Raw genomic sequence first — 12,500 nt, forward strand, 5'->3', positions numbered from 1 at the left:
TGTAACCATGCTGCTGGAGTTTTAAAAAATTTACTGATTGAATAATTAATTGGAAAAGAACAAGCTGCAGATTCCTGATGGATTTATGAGACAATTATTCTGTCTTGTGATTATCTACATTATACTATAGGAAGGAATGAGAAAAATAATCCTATTGAAATGAGACAGTCGCTTAAAACTGTAAAGAAACAATATTCTAAAAATTTTGATAGACTACAGATCATCTGGGGTTAAAATAATTAAATAGTAGAAGTGTGTTCTGAAAACCTTTTCCCACGCAGTTCAGCAGCATTTGGAACCTAACCCAAATTGCTTGAGAAGCCTGTGTAACAGAAAAACTTCAAAACTTCACAATGCACGAAAATGGAAAAAGCACTCAAATTTATTAATATACGTGCCACATATACTAAAACAGAAGTTTCCAAATGTCTTACCCTAGTAGATAATCTAAAATAAAAATTAGAATTTAGTTAGGCTAATGAAAGCAAAAATAATGCATCTAAATTTTCTCTCACAAAGGTAGGGGTTAAGGAAATGCTAACACTTTCTTCATTCATCATCAGGTTATAAAGTGCGCCCTCAAACAAAGATATTCTTTGAAGTACGCGGAGCTGAAAACACAAGAGACGGAGTATGCTGTCCTTCTACGTAAACATTAACTGGGCGTGATATGCAAGTGTGCTCTTTAGAACAGATTACGTTCCTTTTGCCTACATTTCCTGACTTTGATAGACTCAGATTTTCATCGATACCCCAGCATTTCATCTTCAAGTACTGGTATATCCTTTTCATACTGTATGTACAAAGGTTACCGTCACGGTTAACAGTAATGAACAGTTAACATATCACATAGCTCCCATTATAAATGCAGTGTATCTAAGCATAGTGTATTGTAAGTACTACGATGCCTGACACTCTGACAGTACAAAACTGCACCTGCATCAGACAATACGTTTCCTTACGTGAAGTCATGTTCAGTTTAATGGAGTCTGGATCTGACTGCAGAGCCAGCTGCACAGCTGGGGCCTGATGCAGCGCCATGGAGCGGCTGGGAGCAACAGTGACTCTTCGGTGCCCATACCAACCCCAACAACATCACAGTGGATGCATAACATTGCAGTCTTGACAGAAATTGAGCAAAACCCCCACGTTTACAATTGTTTGAATTCACTGCATAAAATAGTATTTTTGTTTGTTTGTTTAAGAATAACAAATTGCTTATTTGTGTCTCTTGTAAGTAATTTAAGAAAATTCCTAAGTACCCAGGTTCTTTTTACATTTACTTTTTACTGCCACAGAGTCCACTGAACTTCAAATCTTTCAAAGTGGGTTTTCTTTTAATGTCTGTAAATCTATCACAAAAAGATATTCTCTCTAGTTTCAGTCTCAAGGCAATGATTTGGACACTTACGGGTGTACTTTGTTTAGTGTCACCTATGGTGTAGATTGGATAGATTTTGTAAAAGATAGCATTACTTTTAAAGAAACATACAATTTGGCAAGCTATTGCATTTTACCTTCATTTTATTGCCATATTTTTCATCACACTCATTGTTTTCCAACTGTCACTAAATTGTTCATTTTCTTAGTCTGCTACATTTGTAGACCTATTTACTGTTTATAAAGCAATATGCACTTACAGGTTTTGGAGATGGCTTGGGCTCCGAGGGTCGCATGTGCAAGTGGGTCATCATTGCTTGAAGACGTTCGCGTTCTTTAGAAAGCTGTTAAGAAAGAGTGAGATCAGAAGCAGTTTAGAAATGACTGATACAGCTATTTTACTGCAGTGATACATCTTATCATTGAGCTTGTCTCGGAGTAATGATTCCTGCATATAAAAGTCTATGTCAGTAGAAACTTATCTGAGAGGAAATGCAACTTTGGGCATGGAAAGAAAAGAAAAAAAAAAAACCAAAAAACTTTTATAGCCTTTCATATGTTAAAAGGTCAGAGAAAACAAATAACACTTCATCTTTTTGTCAATAAGAGAATTGAGGTCACAGTTGCCTCGACAGTAACAAGTTACTAAGACCATAAATTAGAAGGCCCATAGTGTCTCTTTAAAGTCCTGTGGACACTGTTAGCAATGGACTAGTGCCAACAGCTGTGAAGGGGTGAAGGGTCCTCAAAGCACAGTGCCTGCCAGGATTGTCTACACACTTCATCCTTTCCCACTGAGGTCCAGTTAGTGCCCCCTGCAATCTGCCATCATCAATCTAATTCAATAGAGTGACAGAGCCCAGGCAGTGTGAAACGCTGAACTCTGCCACCGAGTCGGCATCGACACTGCACTGGGTCTCATTACAACTGATGGACCTTACTTCACTAAGAGTCAGACAAAGCAAAAAATGGCATAATTGGTCACACTGCAAGCTAAATCTTCACTTGGACTGTTACATTACAGCCCAGCCTTTGTAAATGGTAAACAGTTCTTAAGAAGCCTTTAAACGGCCTTTAGAAAACATCATTTTACTGAAACCTGTACTTTTTCCTAACTGATACCACTTTCTGACCAAATGCTAAGTAAATATTTGTAGCTTCAGACTCAAACAAATTACCAAATTAAAAAAAAAAAAAAAAGAGGAGGAAGTGTTCGAACTATGCAACTTGTTGATAAAAATATCAGAACAAAAAAGAGGAAAATGTATCTTACGACATAAAAAGGATAATTTTTTTTAAAAGATAGGTTGCAAGAAGAAATGCTCGAAATAGTATTCTAGTGATATGGCTTTGGATAGCTACAACACGATTACAACATTAACACCAACAAGAATCTCTTGGTGTTTAACACTGCCATTTTCTGGAGAGTTCTGTAATACTTTCTTGCATGAATTTGGCTCAAGAGTTACACCCATGGACTGAGATTGGACTAAGGAATCTTGTAAGTAATTTTAAGAAGAGGAAACTACCTGTATTACTCCAGATATTTTGGGTATGCTGGATATAATTTGGTCAGTGCATCTTTCATTAAAGAACATTTGAGGCAGGGAGTGGGAAAAAGGTTTCTTCTTAGGCTTCATATTACGTGTGTGACACTTTGGAGACATGCTATTTGCCATGACGTAAATTCCTAACAAATAAATTAAGCTAACATGATATTGTAAATCTTATAAAGGAAACTGCAACTTTGCCTGGGTTTATAAAGCTTTCATTTTAAGGGAAACAACAATAAATTACAGTACTGTACACTCCTGTCACTGCTTTGGGTTGCCACTATTAAAATAAAAAAACCCAAACAGTTTGCCTTGGCTGTAAGAACGAGTATTCTTATGTGCATGGGAACAATGAGACAATATGCTAAAAGGTGAGAAAGCTGAAAAGTGTTTATCCTTCTTTCTCCGCATATGGCAACAGACGGGGAAAAAAACCTCAGTCCCTTGCTGTGTCCCTTGGACTCCTCTGCACCTTCCCAAGAAAGGACGTACTCCTGAGAAATGCCCTCCCACGACTCCTGTACGGGTGGGAGAGGACTGCATGGTGTAAGCGTCCCGCGTGGTCATTCTGGGCTGCCAAGCTTTGTGCCCTGCGCCCAGCCTCGGTAGCCTCATAAGTGTAGCCTCAATACAGGGAGACCCCAGGGGTACTCGGCACTTCTCCCGTAAGCTGGAGGGAGCATTCACATACATGCAGTGACCTCTAATGGTTAGAGCCTGAACAGGGCACCCGAGTGCTGCGGTCCCAGCCACGGGACTCCCTGGGGTCCTCCCTGGGTGGGTCTGACATTACACCTTCCGCTTGCAGAAAAATGCCCACCATCAGGCTGGGAGTCATTTTGGGTGGAGATAAGCTCTGCCACTCCTTTGTCCTGCAGAACGGCACAGACAAGTGTCGGGGTCAGAAGGGGAAGAAGGAAGAGGGGTCCTGACCCAGCATTGCAAGAACTGAAGATGACTTGGATCCAGTCTCTGCTCCAGGGACTACATTTTTCATTCGTGATGAATGACATTAGGGTCTTAGTTCAAGCAAAACACTGTAGACAATACTGATGTTAGATAATTATTGTATAATTTATAATGTGAAAAATATTTGAGTAGAAACCCCCCACTTGTTCATGAATATCAACAAATTTCATGCAAGAAACATATGGCTTTAAGCTAGAGTCACTAAGGCAGGTGTTTTCAATTTAGTTTAGGTTAACAGTAAATAAGTAATAGGATAATACATCCATGTTACAAACCTGTATTTCTAACTGCTGAACCACTTGCATTTGCACCCGACACTGAGCAGTGCTTCTGTCATCCAATGCATGTTCATTGTTAAGGTGCCTAGAGAAGAAAGAAGACACTAGTAAGACAGCATTGAGATGAGGGAAATTTCTTTGCGTCCATTTTTCTCTCCTTTGCATATGGCTTCCGTTAGTTTCAACGGGAGTTATGCAAAAAGACTTCGTCAGAGCATGCCTTAGATACAACAATACAAAATAACAAAATTGGTTACTTCATTTAGTACTACAAACTTTCTCAGTGATGACTGCCAGATACGCAGTTCCTATCTCCCAGGTCACATATGCCATCTAAAGGCCAGTGCAACTGGTTATCAGTATTTGGTAGAGTGAGTGAACTGATTTCAACTCCCTGTTGCTGGTGCACATGAACAGATAATAACCATACAAATGATTCTTCAAAAGATATAATTGCTTTTAAGCTGCTTGAACTACTGTGAATTAATGTAGACTTTGCTAAGATTTCTCTATCTGCTCTTCTTTAATCAATAAGCAACACCAACAACAGAACACCTGTTCCCCCTTCCCCAAAACAGAGCTGTAGGGGAACATCACTGATTTTCACTGCAGTTTCCAGAAGTAGCCTCTGAAGATAACAGCAGTGATCAGGTTCCCCAGTCCGGGGAAGAGTGTGCAGGGGAAGGAACAGCTACACACCTTACACACACAGCAAGCCTCCTGGGAAGGATTCAGGCCACACGTGCCAGTTTAGCAAAACAAAACCACACTCTGCAACAGGGAAAGAGGACCTCAGTGAGTGGCTGTCCGTAACTCAAGTACAGCCCAGACCTGAGTGGTTGTCCTCCGTACGTTTCAAATGAGCACAGCTTTACAAAACCCATTTTATACTGTTTTTTGAAGGACAGTGGTTTCAGTTAATTCCCTCTCTCTTCCAGGATCAAAGAAGTCCCTTTTGGAGCTTTAATAGTAGGTTTGCTGCTCCACTGAGAAGAAGACATAAGGATCAGGCTGAAGAAGAAATGGGAGCAAAGGAGTTTTGCCTTTGAATGTGGATTTACTGGCTCTTTCCAGCGTAGGCATAAGGGGTAAGCTTTGCAGGGACTACAGTCACAGATGGTCTTACAAAGTTATCTATACCACAAAGGAAATACATCTTCTCCTTTTTCTTTTGTTAGCAGAATTAATCAGAGAACTATGTAGTTATTTGATTGGTAATCTATGGGAAAAATGTGTGGAAAAATAGAGGGACTGCGTCTCACTTTTACTAAAATTGTTCCCTTTTCATTTAAATCATGACTTCACAGTTTTAGGACCCAATTATAGAGTCTGTAGGTAAGCAAATTACGACAGGTTCTGCTATCCTGGCAAGAGACAATGCTGGGGAAGAGAGATAAGTAATTATGAAAGATTTATTAAATCTTTTAATATAAAATTGTTTAAGAGTATACATGTAACTTGCTTGGTAGGTTATACTAAATTCAGGCACCATCAAGGACACCACATTTCCTTTATCTGAGTCATAAAACCTACAATTTATTTATTTTCAAAGGAATTGACTTCATTGATGCAGAAATGCATGATCAGTTCAAAAACTAGGTAATTGCTCAGAACGTACCATTCACTTGTTTTCTGAAATTTCGATTCAAAAGGATTTTACTCCCTCAATTACACAGGCATGACAGTGTGTGCTCTGTTAATGAAATCGTTTAATGTTTTCAGTTAACTGGGTACAAAATTGCCAGAAAAAGGACTGGAGACAGATTTTACCTCCGCATCATTGCCGCTATCACCAGTACACACCACTGTGTTTCCACATGCGTGTATGCTCACCTATGTATGCACATGGCTATGAATGTGTAACAAACACGTGACAATAAGCAATGTTATAGCTATGAAAGTTCTCCTGGCCTGAGTTTGAGGTTACTGCCTACTCATGATTATTTATTAGTTATTACAACACCATATGTTTGCATAACACCTTACAAAATAGATACAGACACAATCCTTGCCCTGAGGAACTTTAAATGTAACAGCAGTATGCAGCGTGGGAGAAGAAAGTCCGGTACAATGTAATTTCAATATGATTACACAGTAACTTGGGACACTGTTGCATGTTTCTTGGGATTTACCACAGCAGTCTTCGGAAACTCATGAGATACACACATCCCTTATGCCAAACTTTCACATCATGTGGTTACTTGTGCTGTGATTTTTGAGAAAAGCTATTTTATGGAAACATTAAGAGTGTAAAAATTGTATTAAGAATTATTTTTTCTGATCTTTTTTTGCCTGTGAAGTAGGCTTCCTTTATTTTTCATGCATGTACAGGCAATGTAGTGAAAGGAAAACTAGGTCTAATGCATTTTTAAAAGCCTCTAAAATAACTTTTCTCTGTATAAAGTTGCTGCAGTTTTAGGGTCCAATATGCTGCAAGCTGCCAAGACAGACATACATTCTTTCCTCCAGAAGGCTGGGAATCATTCCAGAGGGGTTTGGTTTTCTTTTTGGTGTCTTTTCATGCCTTTTAAGTTATGTACAAGTTGTGCTGGTCAATTTTCATACTTCATTGGCATATTCCTAATCTTTTATCTTGTCTGCATCCTTTACTAATCCCATGTTAACTTGATTTATAATTGAGAAAACCAGATTTTTTTTTAAGGGGAGAAAATATCTTAGAGGATGGGAAAGTGTTCCTGAAGTGCTGAGTTATTGGTTTAAAAGTGTGAAGTACACTGTGCAATATACAGGCAGCTTATTTCATGGTTTTGCTGTTTCTTTAGTTGTTGAAAGAAACAGGATTTTCTCGTGATTATATTTGCAACATAGCAGGAAGTCAGGAGGCAAATTATGAACTACACATAGCGTTATAAAGCAGACTGGAATGAATGTATTACTGATATCTGAACAATATAAACAGTACAGCATGTTCCAAAGGAGGTAGATAGGGGATGATATATTCTAGGAACACCCTGGAATAAATACTGAAGTGGGTTTAAATATACTATTTTTCTTTTTTGCAAACCAATTTGGAGTCTGCAAAGCAAAAGATAATACACCATGAGAGGAAAGAAGAGAGATAGTTTCAACAAAAATTCTAGTGGACGTTTACCCATATCAATTAACCTCCGTATAACTTGGCACTGTTGTCAGTCTCTCTCAAAAGCAGCCCAGGACTAAAATAGCAAAGTGCTATAGGTGAGGATGAGGTGCAGCAGCAGAGTTACGTGGAGGAATATACACAGAACCTGTCTGCACTATGCTCAGTTCCAGCCAGAGCTATTATAAGCTTCTCTTTAATGAGCACTAAAATTCAGTCACACATTTTTAAAAGGAGAGCATATGTTCTTAAAACATGATTGTTTTATGCTATAAAAATCAAAAGAAAATTATTTGAAAATGTCTGAAAAAACCCACATTTACAGCTTGAACATCATTGCCAATTATGTCCTTTAATGTTTTTAATTGCACAGTTTAACTTTATTTTTTAAGAAATGTGACACATTTTACAGCTGAGAAATAAAAACAATATATTCACAACAGCAAGTAATAGGGTAATATTTTTCATCCTGGAGAGTTTATACTAATATTATTACCTTTACTTCTTAAAAGGTAAGAGTAAATTTAAGTGTGTATACCCAGCAGTAACTACAGAATGTGCAACATGCATCCTTTTTCTAATACACACATTTTACAAACACATCCATATGTGTATGGGTGCGTACATATATTATCAATGCATGTATAAATACTGTGAAAGCGCAAGAAAATAATTGAAATAATATGAAAAATACTTTTGCACCTACAATCATCTTGCATTAACTCACTTAGATAAGACGGGATTTTATACTTGTTTACATTTTAGTGATACTCCGTCACTGTATATTTAAAGAAGGAAAAAAGTGCAGAATGTTTGCATTGATACACTCAAGTCTTAGAAACCCATTCAATTTATCTATGCAGCTTTTATTAGACCAGAGACTGTAGACTACAATAATAGTCAATGAGGTTTTGTCTTGATTGAATTTTTCAGTAGAACACAAAAGAACCTTGCCATTAAAATAGTCCTTTATTCTCCTGTATGAAGGCGAAAGGTTTTTAAAGTGTTGTGATGTTCAGTAATGAGCCTCTATCTAAATTATCATTGGTGACAAACTCACAAAGCACTTTTCGAGGACACATAGTTATGAAATGCCAGAGCTGCCACTTTCTTTCCTGTAATTATAGGCTAGCTTGCAGCCCTTCAATGATCATTTATAGAACAGCCTCCAGTGGATTACTGAGAACTTGAAAAACACATACATACCTCTGCCACATCTCCCTTTCCTCGCTATTGTTTACCAGTGATATGTAAAATAATAGTGCCTATTCATTCCCCCTACTTAATTATGCCAATCAAAGTACAGAAATAGTGTCGGATATAAATACAACGCAATGTGACTAAATAAATAGGCTTAGTATTAACATTAAATTATGAATTTATGTACTTATGACTATTTTATACCCAAATTATTCTCTTTTATGCTTTTATAACTGTCTCAGGTACTACATATTGCTGTTAAAAATTCTCTATGATTTATAAATCAAGAATGAGATAATACTGAAAAATGAGAGGATTGGTGGATTTTCTCAGTCAGTGCCTAATTGCTGTTTCAAAATGCATATGCAAAGGGACATTTCATTAATCATTTAATCATGTCCCTCGCAGGAAGTTGGAACTAATGTTGCAAATACCCTTTTCATATGAATGCTCCATAATACTATCTTATGCATTTGATATATTGCATATGTCATAAATTATAGCTGCTTCAAAAGAACCAAGTGGGTTGTTATCCCTGAAGATGCTTGTTACAAAACCTTTATTAAGTTTTTTTTACTTATTGCTAGTTCTATTTCACAGCTCCGTTCTAGCTACCAATAATGCTCTTTCGGATGGCAAAGGTCTGTAAATTACCCATGCAATCACTAACACCATTTCACAGACCTGTTCTACTTCTACTGGTCTGCTAACAAGGCGATTACACACAAATTACTGAATGCCTATGAAATATTTAAATGCATTCTACTCTACTATGCATTAATAAGAGCAAAGCAAGCTCTGGAATTCTGGTTAGCTCCAGTCCCTAATGTCCCCTAATGAGCCTCTTACTGTGACTGCAGTTCAAACAGAGAGGTGAAGAAAAAATGCAAAGGGTGCCTTCAGAAAGGCAGCACTGAACAAACATTGTGTGAGCCAGTTCTAATTTATGGGTCACTTTATAGGTATATTGATTTTTGTTTTCAAAATGGAATAAATGATGTGGTCGACTGACGTTCTTAAAAACTGCTTGAATCCGTGTGCTAGCCGTGTGACTTAAAGATGGAAGAGTGTAAATATGCAGTCGTCTTTCTAAAAACAGTTAAGCAAACATTTCAGAATGACAAAAAGCGCTATCAAGGATCCTTTCAATTTGTCTAATGTGTATTTTTTCTTTCGTCTAGTTTTTCCTGGTGTAAATTTACTTGTTAACTTCCAGTGCGTGTTGCAAATTATCATTTCCATTTTAACTATGAGAATTTCAAATTAATTTTTAGTTGCAACATTTCAAAAGCTAGAGCGAGATCAGCTTGAAATCCAAGTGTGTCAGGGATTGTTTTAACAAAATGTTTCACTTGCATATCAGTGGTGTTTGATTTATTTTGCATCAAGCTTTTTATGTTTAAACACTGACAGGAGTTTAAATACAAAATGTTAGCTGTCACTACTCATTTAGCTGATTATGTCAGATGCCTTAGTTTTGAGAGATGGTGGCACTGTCACCAAAAGAAACAACATTCTGACAAGTTCAAAGAAGATTCTTGAGGTCATAATTTTACAGCCACACTGTCTACTCAAAGACAGAAAAAAAATGGACAATGCACACTAAGTAAGAAAGAAGATAATTCTGTGTAGCACTTTGCAGCTGAAAGAGGGAAAAAAATCCCACAGCAAGTTTTATATGGCAGTAATTACTTTTCATTAAGTTATTCCTTTTTTATGGTTTTGACAAAAGTCATCCTTATGATGATGCTCAGTCACTGTTCCTTGTAGACTTTTAAAAATGCTCTCTTGCCCCAGAAATAAACACAATCTGTTGGAAAGCTGGCCTATCTTCTCTAGCATGATTTTTTTTCCCTTGTCTCTATAGATGAAAACATTACCCGTCTTTGTACTGTAGCTTGTGTTATGTTTGCTGGCGTCTGCTGCATGCAGGTTAAAGAACACTTGTCTGCTGGCTGGAATGTTTTATTGTAAACCTTTCAGTTTAAGCTCTAGAAGGCAAATCCTTCCTACACAAACTGCTTCAGGACCAATGGAATGATAATTAATTTTGCAGACAAAATACACTGAAGTTTTGTCATATGTTATTGCACTCTGACATTATAAAAAAACCATCCCGAAGAACTACTATTAAATGCTTTTAGTGATCTACTGGGTTCCTCATTTAGAGACCAGCAAAATGGTTAGCTTCTCTCAACACCTGTTTCACAGTAGAATTCTGAATTTTCATAAGCATTTTGGCACTCTTCTAATTGCTTCTGTACCTGGCATTTGTTTAAATCTTGTCACCCTCTTTCTAGGTATGTCACGAATTTTTCTGATCTGTCTTTACATTTTGAAGTTTTTCTTAAGCCAAAAGCTGTTGTTTTTACTGAACAGTCAAAACTGATCTTGCATGCATGAGCAACTGTAATCTAATACCATTTTGTCAAGGTAGAAAATTGCTCCATAAAATATAAACTGTGGGTTTGTGCCTAGAGTTGAAGAATATCAGAGGAAAGATACAGGATTAGCTTTTTCTATATGTACAGAAATACATTACGGCAAAGATCGGTTATACTTTCTTGAAACGAATGCATATGTTTCCAAATACGAATGCAGTCCACAGCACACAAAGTATAACTTCTTTAGCTATTCCAAATATCTCAAAAGAAGTCTAGATAATCAGAGTGTCCACAAATTATATTAAAAAAAAAAAACAATTCATATTGGATAAACAAAAATGAAGGTGAAAATAGCTTTTGTGGCTTTAAGTCATTTATTGCCAGTTATTCCTCACTTCACCCTAAATCCTTTCCATTATTAGGAAAGTGAAGCAAAGCCAGTGTTTTCTGTCTTAATCCTCCTTCTCAGATGCTCTGCACAGTATTTTTTTTTAAATCAAGCTGCTAGGTAAACCATTTTCTGAGCACAAGAAGTTGGAGTTCACTCCATAAACCAGGCACTCTCCAAAGTTGTCATAAGCATATTACAGAAATACACACTACTACACTGGTGTAGTGTACCTTATTAATATTTCATTTTGGTACAATATACTTGCATTAACTCTCTTAACACAGGTATCATATTGTTTCAAGTCAGAGAATCTAAAACATCGTAACAAAGATTAGACTAAGAGCAAAGCCTTGAAAACTACAGCCATTAGTCCTGTCATCCCCTATAAAGTTAATGGGTTGGAAAAATGGTCAATCTTTGGACTAAAAGTTGATATTTAATTGAAAGAAAATGTTTTTTAATTGTAATGGGGATTTTGCATTAGTGTGAACATGAAAAGGTACTAAAGAATCTAATGCAAGGTTATGTATTGATTTCCATCTTAACGCTAGTGTAAAACGACGGAATATTTCTATTTCATAAACAACCTCGCCTATTCAGCACCATGACTTCATATTTGTTTTAAGGGCAAAGAAGACAGAATTGAATGAAAAGAAGAAATAATAAAATATTCTCAAACATTTTTTGCTGGTACATAGGACAAAAGCCATGACACTGCTGTAAACCCTGATTGACTCTGTACCAGATTTATCAAGATGTTGTATGTCGCTTTCACATTTTCCAGGGTTATTTGGTTCAGGAAAGCAAGAGCATCTGTAAACCTAGCACTACACCGCCTTAATCAAAATGGTTTTAGTGATCATGGATTATAACGAGAGACCTGACATAATGGATGTGCAAAGTCTGCCCACAGAATTAGCATCACTATAGCCTAGGAGGATGGACTTATTTAGAAAATGTAGTTTTTCTTGAAAAGGAGAAAGCTTGAGTTAAATGATTTAAATTCTTAGTATTAATAATACTTAGAACACTATGTTGAATTTGGGACATTTCATTTTCCTTTTAGTACAAACTTATGTAAATCGAGTCCTTTTAAATCCTATACAGTTTTCTCCAATAATAAGCCATTATTTTGACATTCCTCTTAATGCACTTACAAACAAAAAATTATCATGAGTGGTACCTACCTAAGATTTGCAAGTCAACATAAGTTACTTCATTTAAAATTGAAAGACAGAATGAAAG

At 36.8% G+C, this 12,500-nt stretch overlaps 1 protein-coding gene across 11 annotated transcripts in view; it reads right to left on the reverse strand.

The window, feature by feature from the left end:
* The window catches only part of FOXP2 (forkhead box P2), a 441,997-nt gene that overhangs the window by 40,455 nt on the left and 389,042 nt on the right, over positions 1-12,500 (reverse strand). For all 11 annotated transcript variants that reach the window (XM_064447190.1, XM_064447252.1, XM_064447164.1 and 8 more), the window contains 2 exons: positions 4,178-4,265; positions 1,641-1,724 (listed from right to left, as the gene is read on the reverse strand). In XM_064447190.1, the coding sequence (XP_064303260.1) occupies positions 1,641-1,724; positions 4,178-4,265 (172 nt within the window). The remainder of the gene's footprint in view (positions 1-1,640; positions 1,725-4,177; positions 4,266-12,500) is intronic.

Source organism: Phalacrocorax carbo, chromosome 1, assembly GCF_963921805.1.
Source record: "Phalacrocorax carbo chromosome 1, bPhaCar2.1, whole genome shotgun sequence".
In the NCBI taxonomy this organism is placed as follows: Eukaryota; Metazoa; Chordata; class Aves; order Suliformes; family Phalacrocoracidae; genus Phalacrocorax; species Phalacrocorax carbo.